This window comes from Dermochelys coriacea, chromosome 1 (assembly GCF_009764565.3).
Source record: "Dermochelys coriacea isolate rDerCor1 chromosome 1, rDerCor1.pri.v4, whole genome shotgun sequence".
NCBI lineage: Eukaryota > Metazoa > Chordata > Testudines > Dermochelyidae > Dermochelys > Dermochelys coriacea.
Window position 1 is genome coordinate 178,488,379 of NC_050068.2, and position 22,885 is coordinate 178,511,263.

General features: G+C 39.5%; 1 protein-coding gene across 26 annotated transcripts in view; it reads left to right on the forward strand.

Annotated features, from left to right (window-relative positions):
- The window catches only part of ROBO2 (roundabout guidance receptor 2), a 1,574,290-nt gene that overhangs the window by 1,485,275 nt on the left and 66,130 nt on the right, over nucleotides 1-22,885 (forward strand). For 16 of the 26 annotated variants that reach the window (XM_043509509.1, XM_038413374.2, XM_038413295.2 and 13 more), the window contains 4 exons: nucleotides 85-316; nucleotides 8,778-8,902; nucleotides 12,439-12,610; nucleotides 20,397-20,579. In XM_043509509.1, the coding sequence (XP_043365444.1) occupies nucleotides 85-316; nucleotides 8,778-8,902; nucleotides 12,439-12,610; nucleotides 20,397-20,579 (712 nt within the window). Of the gene's footprint in view, nucleotides 1-84; nucleotides 317-8,777; nucleotides 8,903-12,438; nucleotides 12,611-20,396; nucleotides 20,580-22,779; nucleotides 22,807-22,885 lie in introns of all 26 variants that reach the window. The other 10 variants (XM_043509447.1, XM_043509467.1, XM_043509491.1 and 7 more) reach the window with 1 other exon arrangement.

The following is a 22,885-nucleotide window of genomic DNA, read 5'->3' on the forward strand; positions in this document are numbered from 1 at the left end:
AGGTAGCCTTTTTGGTTTCATTATTGGATTATGGATCATGTACTTTAACTTGTGTATTAATGTGCCAATTAATACCATTTCCAGGTTGACCGCCAATCCCAGTTTATTCAAGGCTATCGAGTAATGTATCGCCAAACATCAGGCCTTTCTTCTCCAATGGCATGGCAGAATTTGGATGTGAAAGTCCCCACTGAGCGCAGTGCTGTCCTCAACAACTTGAAAAAAGGGGTTTCTTATGAAATTAAAGTTCGACCCTATTTCAATGAGTTCCAAGGAATGGATGGTGAATCAAAGTCTGCCCGTACTACTGAAGAAGGTTAGTATAATTGTCAAAAGAAGCAACTGGCTTCCCCATCTTGTCTCAAAGGGGAAATCATTGTGTTCACTGTGAAGACTGTGCAAATAATTTTGTTCTAATTAGTTTCCAAAATGTCTATACATAATTCACTGAAGATTTTTCTGTGTTGCATGAAAAGCTGGCTTTAGGATTTCACCTAACAATCTATTTGGCTGGTATAATATTATGGGGTCTGAACTGGCCAGTCCTATGCCTCTCTTCTTCAGAAGAGTTAGCTTTTGTCTCTTCAATATGGGCAGCAAGCAGTTTTGGGTTTCTGACACATGCTCTGCAACAGCATTTCCTTTAAAGTATCTAGGCTGCTGGTGCAGCAGACACTGGTCCATGGTTTGCAAGTAGAGAAACCTTTTGCAGATGACTGAGTAATAATAGCCATTCTTTTCTAAGTGGAAATAACATAGATGGATGACATGGCTAGGAGAAGATGATGGGTGAAGGACTCCCAATACTGCCTTTAATTAGTGTACAAATTAATTGTCCAAGTAGCACACTATTCTTGAAGCAACTCTCTGTGGTGCTAAACACAATGAAACCAGTTGTCCGTTTCTCAGTGTCAGGAAAATATCCTTAAAACACAGATCAGAACATGCATACGATACAGAATTATCAACCATAGTATAACACTGAAATGAAGAAACAATCCTCTGGACATCATGCAACATAGATGTATTGTTCTGCTTAGAAAGAGATGCTTTTAGAGTTGTCTGGAGTGTAAAAAGAAGAGAAACTAAGTTGGCTTTGACATAACTATTCCCCTGCCCCCAGCATTTTTTTAAAAAATCTGCCTATCTCTTTATCTAATCATCCCTATTTCCATAGTATCTGAGCCACCATTGGCATCTCTTGGATGGTCTTGTAGCCAAACTACAAGCCTGGAATCAAGAGATCTGGGTTATCTTCCTGGCTCGGCCACAGACTTCTTTTGAAGCCTTAGGCAAGAAATGTAGGCCAAGACTTTCCAAATGGGCATCTATTTTTTTTTAAATCTTGACTGTAATCTTTCTGAGCCTAAGGTTTTTTATAATTCAAGTATGGGTCTATATGATTTCCATTGCTCACAGGGTGTTGTGAGGAAGTTAATTCAATAATGATTGCAGCATCCTTTGAGATCTTGGAATGGAACATGTCATCATCATAGTTGTTGTTGTTGTTATTATTATTTAGTACTATTATACTTTTCACCTTCAAACCATGTTATCGTTACTTAATTAGCCAACAGTTAAGTAACCAAGCCTGGGATCAGTGTTGTGAGTTAGATAGTTGCTGTCCCTGTTTTGCAGATGGAGAAACTGAGGGTTCTATGACTTGTTTGAGATCATAGAGGGAATCATTGGCAAAGGCAAGTTCAGAATTTGGGAATGCCTGACTCCCATTGCTTTGATTAGATCATAAATCCTAAATTGTTCAGTAAAGATTAGCTTCACTGTAGTATGAACAAAGCTTGTTTTAAAAGTTTAAAACAAGAACATTGGAAAAAGCTTACTAGGTTAAAATTGCTTTGCTAGAATTTAACTGTAGGATTTTTCTACCCCTCACTAGAGGATTTTATCCTTGTCCATTCTCAATTGATTTTTGTAGTTTATTAAGTTCATCTAAGTGTCTCCTGCTAAAGTTAAATTAAGACTCACTAAAAAAGAAAAAAAGGCTTTGTATCTGTAGTCTATTTCTGTAAAGTACTTCAGGAGTGACATTTTCATTTGTAACCCTCATCTCCCAGCAGAACCTGTCAGGTAATTTCCTACTTTAAAGGCCACTTTTTCTTGTGGAATAACTTTCTACACAGTAAAGATTTTTAGAACTTTCCTTGCCTACGGATATGTTAAAGTCACAGCCCATGTGTATACTAGTCTAACCTTCAGCCACTCTCTTGACTAGTGTTTTCTTCAGAAAAACAAATAGTTGCCACCTGTCAAATGTCAACCACTACAAAAGATTCCCCAACCCCCACAGTATTTAACTGCTTGTGTGATAGACTTTTTTTCTATCAAAGCACCAATAGGTAAGAAAAGCTTCCGTGAGAAAATTAGTGAGTGTATTTCAATGGCCATTTCCTTGGATTCTTCCAGTTATCTTTGTAATTACCTTGCTGCTCATACTTTTGTAAAGATAGTCCCAAATCAATGTTTGGTGAATAAGAGTTACTTCTCATTCATACATAAAAGGAGTAGTATTTTTAAAGGTATCACACTTACTGCATTGACATCTGATTCTGTTTTGAAAATCAGACTTTTCAGACCTGACTTTTGAAAAAGTCAGTTATACTATCTTTAGAGAAAGCATTTGGAAGAGTGCTGTGAATACTGTATATTTTTGCAACATCAAAATATATAGTTTTGGCAAAGGCAATGTACTACCAAAAAGAAGTTTCAATTTTTTACTGGATTTAATTTTACATAGAATGTTACTTCTGAGGCCTACCTCCAAAAATCAATTTCACCACAGTTAGCCATTTCCTCTAGATCAGACATTTGTTACAATTCAGTATCCATTCATCTCCTACCTCTTTGGCCTTGTGAAAGTAACAAATGGAATTCTGTTTGGTTGCATCTGGAAAAGATGAGCAGTGATTTGGGTGCTTTCATATCAGTAGCAAGAAGCTGAGCACTGGAATAATTGACCTGTCAAGAATCAGGCAAGGTGTTCTCCACAAGCCAGCAGCAAGGGAAATGAGAAAACAGTTTTAAAAATGTTATTTTTCAGTGCGATCTATTTAATAACTACAGCACTGTCAGACAAGTGGTTTAATTTATGGTGCCAGCCAACAGAGCAGTATTATCATAGAGAGAGAAGTCAGGACTGTCTACTCACACACAAACACACACACAAAAGAGAGAACTGGACAAATAATAATGGATACCATATTTGATAATTTTCTGGTTGTTTGTTCACAAATAATCCTAAAATTAGGATTAGGTCTGTGTGTTGTTGGTGACCTGTTCATTGCAAATGTATGGTATTCTAAACTTGAGCTCTCTTGTTTAGTGTTCATTGGACACTGTTTTCATAGTGTCCACTTGCTGTTTGGATTAGACTGACTCGAGGCTTCTGAATGCATTTATTAATTTCACTTTCCATTAATAGTATTCTATATCCTCTTGAAATTTGCTATTTCCATTAACATTAGTTCCAATAAATTAATTCACTATAATATTCATAAAATATAAACTCAAAGAAGAAATGAATACAGTTGAACTAAAGGTTTTTTTTTAAATGAATATTTTTCAAAAATATCTTGCAGTATTTGCCCAGTTCTCTATCTCTACATATGTTTGTACAGTGTATATATATGTGATGTATTATCTTTCCATATGCATCGTGTATTTTTGTATAAAAATGAATGTTATACATGTTAAAGAAGGAAGTGAATGTATTTCAGCAAAACAGTACTTTATATTTTAATGCAAAGAGGATAAGCATCTTAGTTTTAATCTCTGCCATTATAATAATAATAAAGGTGTAAGGGTGTGGTGTTAGGTATAGAAGACAGTACCAGTGTGGGAAGCCCTAACAGTAAGTGGTATCAGAAAGAGAGAAAGGGAATAGTTCAGGAATGGAGACCCCAAAGGAGGATGGTTATAGAGAGAGATGGCCTCCAGGTTCATGCATTTATTATTCATTTTCTTTTAGAATCAGGTATGCATATGTTTATTTACTTTTTTGTTGTTAAAGAACAATGGTTTTTTTTAAAATTGATACTGTTTTTATTATGTGGCTTAGTTCTGTTTCAAATGCTACAAAACTTAGGTCCTAGTCTTCAGCTGCACCCATTTTATACTCAGCATGGTTGAGGAAAGTAGTTCTAGGCCACCTTTCTGCTTCACTGATTTGGGTTGGCCAGGGGCCAATTTGCCCCTGGAGTAACTTAGAGCAACTTAAGTGCTTCTCAAGTTATATCAGCTACTGCAATCCCTTAGAGACCACTACACTGCCATGGGCGAGTAAAGGACTGTGGTACCACACTTAGCTGCTTGGAGTCAATCAAGAGGTGAGGGCCCCATTTGGTTCTAGAAGTGGGATTTTCAGACCAGACCCTGAACGAAGGGAAAGATGGTGGCACTCCTGTGGATCCTGCAACAACAACAGGCAGCAGCGCAAGAGCAGAAGAAGATGACAACCATAAGAGAAGAGGATACCACAGCCAACCTGCTGCTAGTGAACAACATGATAGAGCAACAACAAGGAAGTTTGGCAAGAATTCCAGAATGCTTTCTATCATACTATTTTTGAACCATATGGGGAAAGTTAAAGTCCTGAGGGCTATGGAGAAGAATCCCAGGTCAGAGCAGTCCCTTTGAAGAGGTCAAGCAGGATATTCCTACAGCTAGGGGATAGGAGGTGGCAGTTAGGAAAGTAGATAAGAGGAGCTTTGTGTGAAGAACCCTAGGGCCTACAAAAGTGAAGTGGCCTCACACTTGTGGGGGACTCTTCCACCTCAGGGCAAGGGTGTGGCATTAAGTATAGAAAACAGTACCAGTAAGGGAGGCCACACCAGTAGGTGGTATTGGGAAGGCAGAAAGGGAATAGGTTCTGCAATGGAGACCCCGACAGAGGATGGTTATGGAGGGAGGTGGCCTCCAGGTTCATGCATTCAGAGAGCTTGTGAAGGTCAAGAGATACTGATTAGGGATACAAAGATATCCCAGGCCAGCAGTGAGCTCAGACGGAAAATGCAATGTAGGTGGGTCCTCCAGGCCTGCTTTGAGAGTTTTCACAGAAGTAGCCAATCAGAACCCAGCAGGCACAGATAAAAGGAACTGCCGGGCCTTAGCAGGTCAATTCCTGGCTGGGACAAGAGAGGCAAGTGTGGGTTCTCCTCTCTGACCACAGGTGCTCAAGGGATAGCCAGAGTTTGGTGCTGGCTGCATTTGCATAGCTGGGTTTGCAGGGGGAGAGAGAGAGAGGACTAAGAACCTTGACCCTGAGATAAGAGTGAAGCAAAAAAAAAAAGGGGGGGGTGTCTTAGTAGGAAGCAGCCCAGGGAAGAAACAACAACAAACTGAAATTGAGGACTTTGTGACAGCTATGTATAAGGTCCCTGAGTTGGAACCCAAAGTAGTCGGAGGTCCCACGTTCCTCTACCAGCCACAGTGGCATAAACACGAAGAAGGGGACATAGCTTATTTGAGAACCTGAACACAGGGCTGAATTTAAAGGGTCCAGAGCTGGGGCTGAAGACCCTGGTGAAGGCAGTAGTACTGTTCATTTATTGAACTGTTTACTATCCCAGAAGGGTTTCATTTGGTCTTTGACTTGGCTGGAGGGCCAAGCCACTGAAGCCCCACCGAGGTCAGCTGGCAGCCTACAGATGGTTCCAGGCATGAAAAAGGGTCTCAAGAAGTGAGATCCCCCCATTACAGTCACTAAAAGGAGTTTAGTTTAAATTCCTGGATCCAGATTTGTAGGTCATATTCTGAAAAGCATCAGGTGTAGTGGAGAAGCCATAGGAAAAACTAATGAATCCTGAATTGACTCAGAAAACTTGAGTGATCCTGATATCCCATCTGTCCTGAGGCTACTGGGGCTTTTGGGTAACCCAGGCACTGAAAGCCAGGGAAGACCAAAAGATGAGTAGGGAGATGCGGGTGACTTTGGGCCCACTTTTCAGGGAACCATGGCCCAAGGGTGTTTAAGCAATCAGGAAAACCCAATAATGAAAGGACTTTTCCAGAATTTTGGTGCCCTCAGAACTAATGGAGCAACAAAATGAACCAGGTCCTTTATGGACAGGAATACAGGAGCTAGAGGAGAAAACTGAGGGAAAAGGCTTCAGTTGGAAATCCTGGACCTCAGTGAATTTTTTGTTTAACATAACAGAAATGTACCAGAGAAAACCCTGGACCTAGAGGTTTCTAAGGCTTTCAGAACTTGGCATCACAGCAAGAGTGAGAGGTGCATGGAATGCCAGTGGGTACTCTAATGAAAATGCTAATGATGCTGTGAAATTGATACTGTAGTCTCTACCATAATATCTTTAAAAAATGGGGGATCCTGCACTTCACAGATTCTCGCTTGAGGAATAAAAGTGTCATGCTAAAGGTGTTGACATTCTTTCCCAGGGAAATGTCTTAATAACACAAATCACTTTATCTGGGGCATGGACATGGGAAGAGAGACTGCAAAAGAATGAGATGTCATAAATTTTCAATACCCTCAAGTGATTAAACATGCAAAAAGCAGCAGGACAAGAGTAGATGATGGAGCAGAACAGGAACAGCCCAGGGAAAAGAAGAGGTGGATATTTGTATGGGTTGGGTTCAATATCATTGAAGCAGAGGGAACCTAACTGCCGCCTTTCATGTAAAATAGTTTTAAGATGCAATTAAACTTCTTTATGGAACCAGGTAGCTGAAACAATAGGGGCCTCAAACAAAACAGAGGCACATGTCACCACCTACAAAAATGGCACAAGTGAGGTCATTCAGAAATTTGAACTGTATGGTTGGAGGAGTTTTGTTATTTTGAGTGGGGATGCATGTGAGAGAGATGCACACCACAAAAGGTTACAGATGTAGCCAATTGGTTCATTTTATCATCCCTTGATCATTGTATTATGTGATGTTATGGTCAGTTCAGATGCTATTTCATAGATAATTAATATATGCTAAATAGAAATAAATTGTAGGATTATACAAGTATAAGATTGATAAGTATTTAGAAGTGATGACTGTGTATTATGTGTATAAGTAAAGCATGGCTAGAATGCAAGCCCTGCAGGCTGACACCTGTAAAATGTTAGTTTAGCTATACTAGGCCGTAGGCTTGAGAACACTTGACAGGAGTGGGTGAACTGAGAATAACCCTGTGCGGTAAAGTCACAAGATTACTGTAAAGATGTGCCAATGTGATGTTACGGAAAAGTAGATCATAATAGACTGCAATGTATTGTCCAAAACCACTGGACACCTAATTGTAACATCTCTGAATGTCTATCTTGACCGCAGGCTACATGTTGTACGTAGATGCTAATGAGAATAAGAGGAACTAAGAACACCCTATGAAAAATGGGGCACTCCAATAGTCATGGGATGTGGAAGAACAGATAAGGAAAAGAGGGCACCTTCATGCATATGTACAAGGAGTTAGGTGTAGTAAGAATTACAATATAAAAGAGGGTTCCATGATTGGGTAAAAGTGGGAAAACCCAAGGAATGATCTCATCCCACCAGCAGGAACCATCCCTCTAGCAATGATCATCTATTGAGAAGTCCATCAGACCTTAGAATATTTTTTTAGGATGTGTATGACTGCAGTTATAATTATTGCATGGGTTTTTGTAGGATTTCTATATTCATGGGTAACTGTAACTTTACTTATTGCTTTAATAAAACTTGTAGTATGGACAGGACTTTGTACTTGTGATTGTGTCTGTGGTCCCTATCCTTGAACTTTGTGTGTTTCTAGAGTCTCCACGTCTGAAAAAAGCACCAGAGGCAATTTTCACTCTGTTGAGCTTCAAACTGTAGCAACCAGAGGTGAACCCATGGTGGTGTATTATAACACCAAATTCACTTTAAGCAAAATAAAAGGCTACACAGAGGAAGAGCAGAAAGACGGGGCACAGCCTGAATGAGCACTGGGAGCATGGTCCTGAGAAAAAAGCTTAGATAGAGAGATTTTTTTGAGCTGAGTGCTGTGTGAAAGAGGCTTGGAACTGTGAGCAAAGAAATTGTCATTTGTCTGATTGTTTGATTCCTGATCTGTCCCGGAGAGGTCTGAGCACTTATATTCTTAGTAAATAAACAGGGTTGCTTCAGAGAAATACCTGACTCCATCATCAATTTATCCTCCTAAGTGGGACAACCCACAAGGCTCCAACATTTCGGCTAATCCATCAAATCAAAAGGAGTAACAATATATATGACCATTTCTCTGGCAGTGTGAGTGAGATTAAAGCCCCATGTGTTTTAACTCTTTAGCTAGGCAAAAACTGGAATATCCTACATTTAAATACCTTAAGGATATGTGTCTTTAAAAATATCCCCTTCTATTCATCACTAGGCAATATTAGATCATAGAGGGGCAGTGGGGATAGGGGGATCAGAACAATGCTTAGGGCAATCTGAGTTAGCAGATTTAATTTATGTATGCAGTCACAACTGTGTGTATAAGAAAATGAATATAAGTCTGAGACTAATTCTAATCATAAACTTGAGAAATGCTAAACTCAATAAATAAAAGAAGAGTGATTTGCATTGCTTCTGTGTTGCCACAACTACTGAATTTTCACTCAGTGTGCTATGCTTCTCTTCAGAAAGGCATTTTTCATAATTGTCATTGCCCAAGAATGTATGCATCTGCAAGCCCATGGGAGTGCAAACTTCATAGATTCTCTGCTTGCTCTTACACTGTTTAAGCAAAATTAATGATCCAGCAACTGGACTAATGTCATTCTTCTATTTGTTCCTTCTATCCGGTACAGCTCCAAGTGCCCCTCCGCAGTCTGTTACTGTTCTGACAGTTGGAAACCACAACAGCACAAGCATCAGCATTTCCTGGGACCCTCCCCCACCAGATCATCAAAATGGAATCATCCAGGAGTATAAGGTAAAACTGATGTACAATGGGAGGGATGTGAATTAAACCAAACTGTGTGGGGTTGAATTATAGAACTTTTTTTTTGTGGATTTAGATTTTGACATAATGAACTACGCATCTGTATAATAACAAGCAGAGTGGTCTGATCACTTACACCTTTTTTCTCACATTAAGCAGCATCAACATTAAGTTAAAAACAAAACTGATCTGTGTGGGGGAGAGGAGCCACCTTGTACTAGGCACCAGTCTAGGCTCAGGGTGAATCAGCCAACCTCCTATCCATCCTGATAGGGAAGCCAGAGCTACTCCTTCTTCCCTTGCCTGCAACAATGCTGACTCAAACACTTCAGTGTAAAAATCACAGTGAGTGACCCTGAGAACACAAGTTCAATTTGTAATCAAATGGAAATCTTCTCCCACGGTCACCTTTAAGGGCAATAATTTAGAGGCCTGCAGGCCACAAGCAGCCTTCCTGGGCAACAGGTTGATCACTAGTATAGCCAATGCCTGCTGTATCAGCGTTTCTCAGTGGGCTAGTAGCTCACTTTAGCTATCTTTTGTCCTCTATCATTGATGTGGTGTCTGCAAGGTGTCATCCTCAGAGGCTGTATCAGTCAATGGTCAAGCCCATGCTCTGACCACTTATGCATAAATAAATATTTACAACATGGATATGTCACAGAATGCTATCCAATGGACTGTTCATCCCACTCCAGTAAATAAATACCCAGCGCACGTAGAATAACAGAAATAGCCCAGCACAGCAGGTGTAATAGTAGTAAAACCCCTTCAGCCCTCATCACATCCTCTACCCAAATGCCAGGGGGAAATGATGGGCTTGGCAGCATACATGCTAGAGGTCAGAGAATTAACTTGAAAAGCCATGCTCTTGGGGAAGATTCACCATGGATTTCTGCCAGTGGAAGCTAGTGGGAACCCAGGAACAAAACTCCAGAGGCAAAAAAACTGCTAGAGGTTTCATCTGGGGAAAGTGGCCACAACTTCCCTTCTTCAGGGACATATCCTACTGGGGATGTCAACCCTATACCAGAAGGTTGTGGGTAGGGGATACACTATTTCAGTGAGTATCTTCAGTAGCCTCAGCTAGTGGGCCTCATATGGAGCCTCTGGTGGATATGGAAGCTGCCCGGCCCCAACAGAAGTCCCAAAAGAGTGAAAGTGTTGGCATTTCCCCTTGTGGATGTAGTTTGGTCATCTCACACAGGAAGGTGTAATTTATAGCCCCCTGCTCCAATGTGGGTGAATCTGACTCAGAGATGGAGCAGGGAGGCAGGCATTTGCTTTTAAAATAAGTGTAGGCTCTTTTATGTTTCACTCTCTTGAGTGGGTGTTTTAAAGACACACAATATTTATTTGTAATGTATTAGTTTGTTGTTTTGTTTTGTTTGGTCAATACCACAATTTATTAACCCAGCTATGCTATTGAAACCTCATTTTCACATCAATTCATCTTCATACCAACTCCAGTATGTTAAGGTTTGCTTCATATAAATTCCATTCAAAATATGTTAAGAGAATGTTATGACTTCACAGTTAAGCATTAAAATGTCAGAAAATGCATAAGAGTTATCCACACAACTCTAACTCTGAACGTTTTTACATATGCATTGAGACATAGGCCAAGATTTAAAAAAACTAGGAGCCTAAATTTTGGCTCTTAAATCCATTTATGTACCTGATTGACATGATTTTCAAAAGTGACCCAGCAACTGCCATTTATCTCAGTGTCAAGCATTGTGTGATCAGCACTTTTAAAAACTAGGTACCTTATTTAGATGCCTAAATAAGTATGAATTTAGGAGCCTACCTTTATGTACCTATTTTTGAAAAACTGGATTAATCTGTAATTACGTGCTTGTGTGATATTTCTCTCATTAAGTAATATAATATCTCAGCATTTTCTTACAATCTAAGCTATACACACACATCTGCAAATTTTGTTTCTTTCTTCATTTATGCCTACAACAATTTCTTTGTCAAAATAGTCTGAATTGCCTTCATTAACTAAGTGCTGGTTTGCAACCTTACAGTCTGCCTTAAATTAGGAGCACCATGTAATACTGTACTTTCCCAAGACCAGATCAGAGAACAAATCATGATGACTCCTCCGCACTCCCTCATGCACCTGGCCAGGGACTCTGGCCAGCAAAGAAGCTCTGTTTGAGCCTAGGGGTGCCAGGGATTCTTCCATCCCCCACTCCTTGCTTACAAGGAAGTGTATCAGGTGAGTAGCCTCTGGTACCGTGAAGCTAGAGTCAAAAACTGAGCAGTGCCAAGCGTAGGAGCAATGGGGATGTTACTCCTGCTTTCTCCTCTGCTGAGCCAAGTAAGGTCTGTGATAATCCAGCTCTTTGTCAGCAACTGCATGTTGTTTTCAACCAGCAGCACCTTCCTTTGGTGCAGTAATTACATACATGTATATATGGGATTTATTTTATGTATTGCTTCCCTTGAGTGGAATTAGAGTGGTAGTTAATGCATTCTTTAATATTATAGTAATAGTCTCCACAGATCCCTTCAACTAAAAAAGAGTCTCTGAACATCTCAATGTTAAAATGTCTCAGGAAATGCTCATGAATAAATATAAGAGAGAGAAGCAAAATTGCCTTGAAATAATATACCACTTGCGCCACAAAGTGCTGGTTTGAAATATGGAACATATCAGGATACTTAGGGAACATTTTTTGTATTTGTTGAATTACAGGGTAAAAATAAGTCAGACCGCAAAATCTAGATTCCTGAACAATTTCAGTTATGACAGCAACAACATAGCATAGCATTTTAGAAATTGCACACACCCTTATTCTACCAGGGTAGAAAGCTGAAAATACTTAAAAGGCGATTCTGTATAGTATCCTTAGGAGTGTTTCAACATGCTTCTTTTTGTAATATTGTTGCCCATTTTCTATTCAATAGAAAAAAATGAGACTGAAAAAATAACTTTAGGAAACCGTAGATTATAGCCATAGTAACTAAACAAGAGCCTGATCCAAGAAAGATTTATGCATATGCTTAATGTCATGCCTGGGACTAGTCAGACAGAAGTAATTAAAGTCAGTGGGTGAGATTCTGGGCTGTGCCTCTAAGAATTGCAGCATGGAACTTACAGCCCAGGGACATGGGGAAGAAGGTGATTTTAAGCCATCTTTGGACCCTTCTGATCCTGGGCTGCTTGGGGTTTTTTTTAATCCCATCCCCAGCTATCTATGGACAGTAGTACCATGAAGAATGTCTGCCATGCTATGTGTTCCACCTTCAGCATGCCTCTCTACCCCCAGCACTGTTCCTAACATTTTCCCTATGTCAGGGCTGAGAGAATGAGAATTTTAGCCATGTGTAAAGTTAAGCACGTGCGTAAGTCTTTGCAGAAGCAGGCCTAAATGTTTAAAGGAATTTAGCCATTGCATTTCAGCATATCAGCATATGTATTTCCAGTGCAGTATATTAATATACAGTATTTGTGCACCATTGTTTGCAAGCATGACTATTTTCATATTGTTTTATTTCCCCAATCCCTACCCAAGATCTGGTGCCTAGGTAATGAGACTCGATTTCACATCAACAAAACAGTAGATGCAGCCATTCGCTCTGTAGTGATAGGTGGCCTATACCCTGGTATTCAATATCGAGTGGAAGTGGCAGCAAGCACCAGTGCAGGTGTTGGAGTAAAAAGTGAACCACAACCCATAATAATTGGTAAGTGATTGTTTATTCTATTTTATTTTACCTGTTTAGTATTTCAGAAGAGCTTTCATAAATCACTTTTGAAAGCATAAAAATCCAGTGGAGCAAAAAAACAAGGTGCAATTCAATTTGAGTGATCTAGTTAACTTTAAATGTACCACTGCCTGCCAACACTGCCTCTTCCTCTTCTGTATAGTTCTCACAGCTAATAAGATTAAATAGTTCTTCCTTTCCTGAAACGTATTAAAAAACATAGATTATCCTGCACAGCTGATTTAATATTTTATTATGAATGTACCACTCCTGCAGCTTGACAGCTTTATAGAACTAGCTCTCTTATCCTGTTAAGATAGTTGTAATATTGCCTTATTTGAGCTACTGCTGCCCAAGGCACTGTTTAAAGTTGGTTTTCTGAGCATTTGAAGTTTAGCATTTCTCAGCTATCCCAAACACATCAGCTTCCTTCTGCCAAAGAACAAGTGGCCTCTAGTCCAGCTAGAGAGGAAAGCTGGTATTATCATCTTTTTCCTTTGAAATTACTGTTTCTTATTAGTGGTTTCCATGCTCAATTAATTTCATGACCTGAGGGAATCCTAGAATCTTATCCTTCTGAAATTCTTCTATAACATAAATTGGGGGTGGGGCAGGAAACAGAACTGAATTGAGCTTTTTTGTTGTGGAGCTGCATTAAAGTGCTTCGAGTATAGGAATTTGTTTATTAATTTGATCTATTTGAACTACGGCTTTAGGCCAACTGTCAATGTTGCTTTAAAAATGTGTTCTTTCTAAAAGAGTACTGGGATAAGGTTTTGTAATCTCCTCTTCTATTTCTTATACTGTGCCTTTAGGACTCTTGGCAGAGACTAGTGAACAAAATGGAAAACGTAACTAAAGCAATGTCTCAGACTCAGAATGTTCATTTGAGTTGGGGTGAAATTCACCCTTCAGAGAAAAGCCAGCACAAGACCTAGCTCCCACTGAAGTCCTGTGTAAGCTTAATTTTAAGTGGTTAATGACATTCACATTAAAATGTATCTTCTCAAAAGTAGGGCAATGCAGAAGTTTAGAGTCTAGATTGGTTTTTTTTTTTCTTTTTTGAGGGGAAGTCTGAAAAGGGAGATTAAGATAGATCTATCTTTAGGGCGAGTCTATTCATTGAAGCTTCACTGGATTATGTCTGACAGAAAAGGGAAAGAATCTTGCAAGACTGAAAATAATGAACTCAGCTCTTACAAAAACCTTGGGAAGGATACTAGATATGAATTTGGGGCCTCTCTTTAAATGATCTCTACCGAGAGAGACTGACCTTTCACTTTTAGTTCATTACTTTTGAAAACCTGATTTTGTGTGAAGTATCTCTGGAAGTAGTGCTTTAAGAGATCAATCCTCCTGTAAGGTGCTGAACATAAATGGTGCTAATCCAGCATAGCATTTAAACCCATGTTTTACTTGAAACATGTGAGTAGTCCCATTACTCACTTGCTTCAAATGAAACGTGCGAAAGTGCTTTGCTGGTCCAAGGCTAGAGTGCTCAGCATCTTGCAGAAATGAGCCATCATTCCTTCCCTGACTCTTACAAAACTGGTTAATATACCCCAGAGCTGGACATGGAAAGATATGTTTCCGTGTTTGTGGTATGGAGGTGGAAGAGACATGAGAATGTAAGTACAACATAAATCGGAAAAAGCAAGTTGGAGCTTAGAGACTTTTCATTTATTCATTGTTATACTCATGATGTCATTTATTTATTTATTTAATGTTCCCAGAATATCTGCCTCAACAATCTTGTCTGGTAGCACTTTTGCATATTTAATCCCCTTTAGATGAGAAGTGACTAATACATTCTTTTCTGTTTTGATTTTGGTTCCCTTTTTCACTTACATTTTCCCTTTTGTATTCACAAAGCAAGATACAGTTACTAGCAGTCACATTGTCTGCATCTCACTTTTCTTTAAATCCCATCTGTTTATAGACTATCTTGATGAAATTACAGATTTGGTTGGTAATAGGTAATAGTGTTGGTGTAATATAGTTAGATTTCCCTAAGAGATGACATGGTACCACATGATATTTTGATTTGAGAAACTAGAATAATGCAAAATCAATATAGCACACATTACATGAATTAAAAACTGGCTAACTGACAGGTCTCAAAATGTAATTGTAAACGGGGAATCATTATAGAGTGCAATCTTCAAATACTTATGTAAATAACTTTACTCATGTAAATAGACTTTCCAGGGAACTTGATAACAGTTATCAAATATATGAAGGGATGTTATAAAGAGGATGGTGATCAATTATTCTCTATATCCACTGAAGGTAGGACAAAAAAGGAATCAGTTTAATCTGCAGCAAATGTGATTTAGGCTAAATATTAGAAAAGACTTTCTAACTATAAGGATAGCTAAGTACTGGAAAGGTTTCCAAGGGTAGTTGTGGAATCCCCAGCATTAGAAGTTTTAAAGAACCAGTTAGACAAACACCTGTCAGGGATGGTCTACTTAGTCCTGCCTCAGTGCAGAGACTAGATGACCTCTTGAGGTCCCTTGCAGCCCTGCATTTTGGTGATTCTATAATTTATGCCTCTGGGACTATTCAAGTGAATAAAGTTACTCACATACGTGTGTTTGCAGGATAAATTTTGATTACATGGGGAAGGGACCATAATGTGATTTTTTTTTTAATTTATCTGCACAACTATAGTGCAGTATAAACAATACCACAGTGATATCTTACCTTCCCATTCTAATGACATATCCAGATATCTATAATAAAATTTTCTTCCCTAATTACATTAAAATACTTTCTTACTGTGCTTTGTAATTACTATCTTGAAATTATACTTTGATTGCTTGGTCTAATACAAAGAAACAGTTATGAATTGTGTTCTTTCCATGAACTGCACTTGTCTTCAAGCCTTGCAAAGCTTCTATAAAGAAATATATGTCAAACTTGTTATTTATAGAGAAAAAAAACTAAAGTTTTGCTCACCGGTATTGAGGATGCTGGAGAAGAAAATGTAGTTGGATTATAAGAAAAAATCAATTTTAAAATAATATTGATTAATAATATAGCTATTATTTCAGTAATCAGTTGGCATATTCATACTTACATTTTATAGTTGGTGTAATAATATGAAGAACAGCTGCAAACTTTCACAGTAATAGGTACAATCAAATCTGATGTATCTAATTAATTTTTGGTCCAACAAATTAGTTTTGTTCTTCATTACTCTCCAATGGGAGGAAGACATATTTAATTATATTTTTGTCTGCAAGAACAATGGAGTGTTACAGGTCACACACATCCCTCATATGTGTTCTAATTAGTAGAATTGACAACATTGTTATAGAAACACCTGCAGTATATGAAATAGTACATTGATACCTTGGATGACATATATATTACTTCTGATTAAATATCATATAAATAAATACAAAATTAATGTAATTTGTTCCCCAAACTCCTTACAATTAGATTAATTTTGTTTTACATCACTAGGAAACATGCATCTGTGTTCATTTACTTTTCAGCTCCTGAAATCACAAAGCATATGTTATTTTGACATTTAAATGAATTATTACTTTTGCTCATATAATTGCTAAGCACTGAAGGGTAGAACAAACCTCCAGGCTGCTAACTTGCTAGAAGGTAAATTGACCTCATTTGGAGACAGATTGCATCTTCCTCTGGAAGACGGTCTGGGAGGGGATAAAGTCATCTGAAAGCTCCTCTGAGGTTCTCCTTGTAGAGTTTCTTGTGCATCCACTATTCATGGAGGACGTGTTTCTGACCTCATTGTGAAGGCAGAATGTCCAGCTCAGGGCTTAAGGTTTCTATAGGGAAATAAGATTCATTTCTGTAACCTTTCTACCAGGTGGTGTTGGTAGCAACAAGGGCTATGTTCATATTTAAGGGTTCCTCTTAACATTACAAAACACAACAAGCTGGAGCCCCCACCCCGAAATCTGGGAAGACTAATCATCATGCCTGGGTGCCTCTCCAAGGCCATACTTCTCCACTCGCATGCACATTGTCTGTGTATAACAAAAGACAATGTATATTAAAAGCAGTAATTTGGGAAAACTGATGATTCAAAAGCAGGCAAGCCGTAAGTAAAATACTTTCCCCACAGTGTTGTCGGTGGTAGTCCTTTGTGGTGTGAAAAGTCCAATGGATGTATGTCCCTTTAACATATCACTCCCCTTTCCCTTCGCTGCACTCCCACTCATGATATTTTGTCTGAGCTCAGCGGAGTCCACCTCCTGCCCGGAGGGGCGGGGGAAGGTTGGGTTTGAGTGATGCCTCTGACTACCCACCACTATCACTACCATGGCTCCCGCCTCACCCGGCTCCCTTTAGCTGGGTTCTGATGTTCCACCACTAGCCCAGTCCTCCTGCTTCTAGTGATTTCACCAGGTAGCAGAGAACCTCACTGCGGCTGCCTCTTCTGTGTTATCTTTCACTGCAGCGCTGTCCCCTCACCAGGTCTAAGGTTCAGCCATTTAGACTAGCTTATTAATGATTTCAGCTGTAGTGATCACTATTAAGATCAAAGACTCTGCATGGACATAAAATCATCTCTTTCTTTAAACATTGGAGGAGAAGGGTAAAATGGTATCTAAGAATCTTTTAACAGAGTCTACACTACCAGATAGGAGCACCTGTCCCAACACACTCTGACTTTCGCTTGGATTTGGCATTACTATTGCCCTTAGCAAGTGAGGTTATAGTTAAGGCATATTAAATACAGGGGATTTTTTGCCCTTTAGTTATATAATAAGGATAACATTTTATTATCCCTCCATCCAAGTCTTAATTTTAACCCAAAACAGCCAAAATTGATCTACTTTGGCAGAGTAGGTATTTTTGCTAGTCACCTAGACAGAGTGGATATAACTATAAAAATATGGTGTGCTCCTGAGGTCTTTCCCCCCATCAGTAGATGGTAGGGAAGAGCTCATTCAGTGCAGTGCCTTACCTTTCTTTGGATTCATGAACATCTATTCAAGGAGCTGGCATGTCCAAAGTGTTCCCCTGGCCTTCCGTTTTCCACGGCTTTTTCAGGGGCAGCACTTCCATTGCCTCACCATCTTGCTTCCTCTACACAGCATCCAAAGGCTGCTTTGGATGAAGCTGCCTTCAGCAGGAATTAAGAGAAAGTTAAAGGTGCTTGGAACAACATTAGCTCCCAGGCAGATTTCTACGAGAAAATGTACTGTGTCCTCAAAAGCACATGTGCCAGAGTACATCTGCTCCCTAGTTCCACCCCACCACTTCCTCTCCTGGCCCTTTGAGCCCCAACCTGGGGGTCCACGAGGAGAGTGGCTCCATGGAAGGGGAAAACACACTGATTTAATTCCTTTCTGGCCCTGGGAGATTCAGTTTTATGGTGAGGGGTTCCAAGGGCATGAAAGAAGAGGAAAACGTCTGATAGAGCCACTGCTTCCTCTCATCTTTTCCTTACCCACTGGTTTCCACGGTGTTTGGCCTTCGTACCATATAATGGGTGGGAAACACTGGGGCTTTGATAATTGGCCAGATAAAATTTAAAAGTTTTGGAAAGCACCGTGGCAGGTTTTGTAGCCTGTGGTTTAATTTTCAGGCACGATGCAATGCAGTGCTTTGACATTTCCAAATGTATATAAGGGAGCCTGCATGCTGTCTTCTCCCAAACAAGCCACCATAATCAGTCAAGGTCTTTTCTCCCTTGACTCTACTCTGCAGTGTTTCGTAAAATTCCCTGTTTTTTTCTTTATAGTACAATTCTCAGTGATTTTTCAACAGAACTACTAAAACCAAACCAACATCCAGCATAACATTTGAACTATTTGTTCACAAAGGCAGACAGTCAGAATTACGAAGGATTGATATGAATAATCAAATAGGGAAAAAGCATAATAAAATCACATGGATTATTAACAGCAGTTCCTGCAATATAATACACTACATCACATTTATTAACAAGTAACTTCAACTACCTCTGAATGCAGTATAAGGTCTAAACCGAGCTTGTCACTAAGGCATTGCTGCAATTGACATCAATGACTGAGTAAGGGGTGCAGGCTCTGACAGATAGACTATGGTTAGACAAGTAGAGCATAATAAAGTAAAGTGAGCTCTTATGTTCTCTGGACTTGAGTCTCATTTATATTAAGGCCCCATTACACTGATTTGGTAATGAAAGGGAGCATTAAAGGGGATATTACATTTACACCCACTGCAAGGCTGCTGGAGTTGTGTAAAGGAGCATTAGAGGGAATAAGAATCAGGTCCTTAAAGTCTTTCTTAATTGCATCTACTTTAGCAAATGACCTTGTTTGTTTACTTTAGACTACAGGCAGTATGCTGACTCATCAGCAATTGTGTTCCAAGAAGTGAACAGTGAATTTAACCATTGCTGAATTATAAAAGAGGAATATATAAATGTTCACAGCAAAGCATAATGCTACAATATTTATAACAATTTGCCTGAAATAACTACTTTATTGTTACAGATATTCTACTTCCTACATTTGTGATAGGTTCTTATTTGCTAGCTCCCATAATTTGCTAGTTCCTGTAATTGAGAGTCCAAATATTTGCTTTTTATAATATGGCATATGCAGCACTGAATCGTCTCCTCTACATCTTAAAAACACTGTAAGTAGTTTCACGAATGAGGACAAGATATGTCTATGCTCTAAACATTAAGGTTGGATAATTTTGGCATCATTTAAAAAAACCCACACTGAGTAAGATGTTTTATACCAAACATGTATAAGGTTACTATTCATTTTTTTTGTAGAAAATGTTATCTGATTTTCATATTTCTATAACTGCTGAATTTTTGAGTCTGTGGCTCAGATTGGAGGGGTGCGATATTTCTGAAGCGCGTTTCTAATAACTGAGCAATCACAGTGTTTGTCAGTTCTGGAGCTCCACACTTTGGCATTTGTGTGACATCTATCCACAGATAACAGTTTAGATTAGGGCAGAGGTTCCCAAACTTGTTCCGCCACTTGTGCAGGGAAAGCCCCTGCCAGGCTGGGCCGGGCTGGTTTGTTTACCTGCCGCGTCCACAGGTTTGGCCGATCACGGCTCCCAGTGGCCGCGGTTTGCTGCTCCAGCCAATGGGGGCTGCAGGAAGCGACGGCCAGTACATCCCCTGGCCCACACCACTTCCAGCAGCTCCCATTGGCCTGGAGCAGCGAACCGCGGCCACTGGGAGCCACGATCGGCTGAACCTGCGGACGGGGCAAGTAAACACACTGGCCCAGCCTGGCAGGGGCTTTCCCTGCACAAGCGGCAGAAAAAGTTTGGGAACCACTGGATTAGGGGCTTGTTATTAAGCCAGATACTGAGCTACCAGTTCAGTTTTAAAATCAGGAGAAAGAAAATGGCACATATGCAGTAAGTCAATACATTCCAAATCATTGAGATACAATCAAGAGAGCTGTGTTTCAGTCACTTTGTCTCTTTGTCTCTCTTTGTGGTGTTCTGCTTATACCCATATCAAGAACGTTTCACATAAATTGACTGTGAGCTGCCATCTGTTAGCTTACAGGGACAGTAGTATTTTTTCAACATACATTTGAATAACTGAAATGGATTGTAGGTTCTCTTGCAGGAAACATTGCCTTCAAATCTGTGTTTGAACATCCTATAAATCCACACCCAACTACCTGTACCCCACCATGGAAAATTATTTTGAAGCACAGTACTGTTGGGGTTTTTTTCCCATTTCAGGTCTCTGGTTCTTGGTTGTATTACAGAGTACATTATAAACATGTGATATTGACTTTCCTTTGTTCAGGGGGTCGTAATGAAGTTGTCATCACTGAAAATAACAACAGCATAACTGAGCAAATCACTGATGTTGTCAAGCAGCCTGCCTTTATAGCTGGCATTGGTGGGGCGTGCTGGGTAATTCTGATGGGTTTCAGCATCTGGCTGTATTGGCGAAGAAAGAAGAGGAAGGGGCTGAGCAATTATGCTGGTAAGAACAGTAACTATTTACTACAAACTTGTCAGGTTCTATCACGAACAGGACAGAACTAATCTTAAAGAACCCAACCCTAACAATGCTGGTATTACAAATAAAGGTGGAATGGATGAATGTTGTATGCCTGTTTAATGTGTTATGTAAAAGTGCCAGTGTATGAGAAGCTTTAAATGCATTGCTCTGGACCACATTTCATCATTACTGTAAGACATCTCCAGCACATCTAGCATAACGAAAGTACAGAAAGGATTAACTGTACCTCTCACCCAACCCTTGTTGCAAAAGGCAGTCTTTCAGTGTTCCCAACTCTAATTATGAGCTAGATTGTGAATCAGACTACATAACCACATGACAGTAAGAGGGAGTATGAATCTCCCACCAACTTCACCACTTTACTCCTATGTTTGCCCCAGACTTTGGGTTTAGGCACTAGGGTGACCAGATGTCATGATTTTATACGGACAGTCCCAATATTCAGGGCTTTTTCTTATATAGGTGCCTATTACACCCCATCACCTGACCCATTTTTCACACTTGCTATCTGGTCACCCTGTTAGGCACATACAAGTAAGCAGAGCTAATCATCCACTCACTCCTTATTTGGAGCTCGGGGCTGAGGAGGGAAGGAGAGGGGAATGGGCAGAGCATTGGCTCCGTCCACACCAACTCACTGGCAAGAGTAGCTGAGCCTGTACAGTAATAATTTAGTGCTAGTATAGGCAAGCAATAAATTGCTAACTTGCAGTAGGTGAGAAGTAGTGTCTCCGACATGTCTATGAAGCGCAATGCCTCTTGGAGCTATCCCAGCAGTGTGGAGCAGCTCTCACACACACATTTTGCTCAAGGCTCTGCCTACAGTCACAATCTAGCCTACGAGAATTACATTTGGAAGGGAAAAATAAAAATAAAAAATTATCTTATTTTCCCTGTCAGATCTCTTTATTCTGTTTTGTCAGGACTGGTAACACTCCTATAGCTGATACATCTCAAGTTTCTTGTGGGTTGTGGAGAAGTCAGATAGTTATAATAAAATTGCATACAAATCTATTCGAAAAACCCCCAAGAAAAGAAAACCCTCCAACTTTTGGCCAATTTTACATGAAAAATAACTCTTAAAATATTGAGGTATTTTTCCAGTTAGTTTTCTTGCCCAATATACTAATTAATTTTAGCACATTATTGGTTTCACGGAGGAAAACACCTTTCATGACTTGGCCCAGGTAAAACATTGATGGCAATTCACGCATGTTTACTGCTGGCAGTATTAGCATGCCAAGCTAAACTCACTCCAAAATCTTGTTGATTTCCTTTTAATTCTATAGAGTGAGCCTGAGTGACCACAGGGTTTGAAGTTACATTATTAGTAGGATGTGGTGTTTGCACATGGTGTTTTCTTTCTTCCCTTGTAATTAATAATGTGTATATACATGATGACAGTTTCTACTCTGAGAGGTTTTGTTAATTCATGCAGATAGATATATCTGTATCTATCTATCTGTCTGTCTAATGAGGATAATTAACAGTAGGAGATAGTTACATTATTTTATTACTTTCTTACATTAAACTGATAACGCATCAGGATTTTAGCAGTCTCATTTCCTTATGGAGGTTTCATACCTTTTCATGTACTTCAAATGCACTAACTAAATACATACTAAGCCTAATTTTTCCAGAAGAGGAATTTTGGCTTATATCTATGTGAGTTGGCATGGCACATTTTTGTGAGCAGTCTTCTATACTTTAAAAATGCAACTTAAATTGACTACCATAGGCTGTTGTCTAATGTAGCTCATTCTTTCTCATGATGTTTGCAGCACCTAAACGTTATGTGAACATTGCATCGTGACACAGAATGTCCTTTATCAGAATTGTGAAATGCTGTATGCTCTTAACAATGAAAGCTGGTACGACATCATGTTTCAGAACTCATCCTAATATTTATGATAAGGAGGATAGCATGCCCACCTCAGAACTAACTTCCATCAAATGTAATTGTCAAAATTCGCTATTTACCTTTCTTCAACCTTTATTTCTCACTGGCTGCTGGCTGACTAGTGCTTAAAGCTCAATTGTTATAACCTGCATATGATTTTAAACCATAGATGAGCGAATTCCAAAGGAACCTTGTGCCCTGCAATTAGTGCTTGTTATCAGAGTCTGTAACTCACGATGTGTTTGCTTTCTTGTTTTGCAGTTCAGTCCTTCACCTTCACCCCTGCAGGTACTGTCCATTAGTCTGTCTCTTACCTCACCAACATGTCATTGCAATCATTAGCATAAGTGTTATAATCATAGCAGGT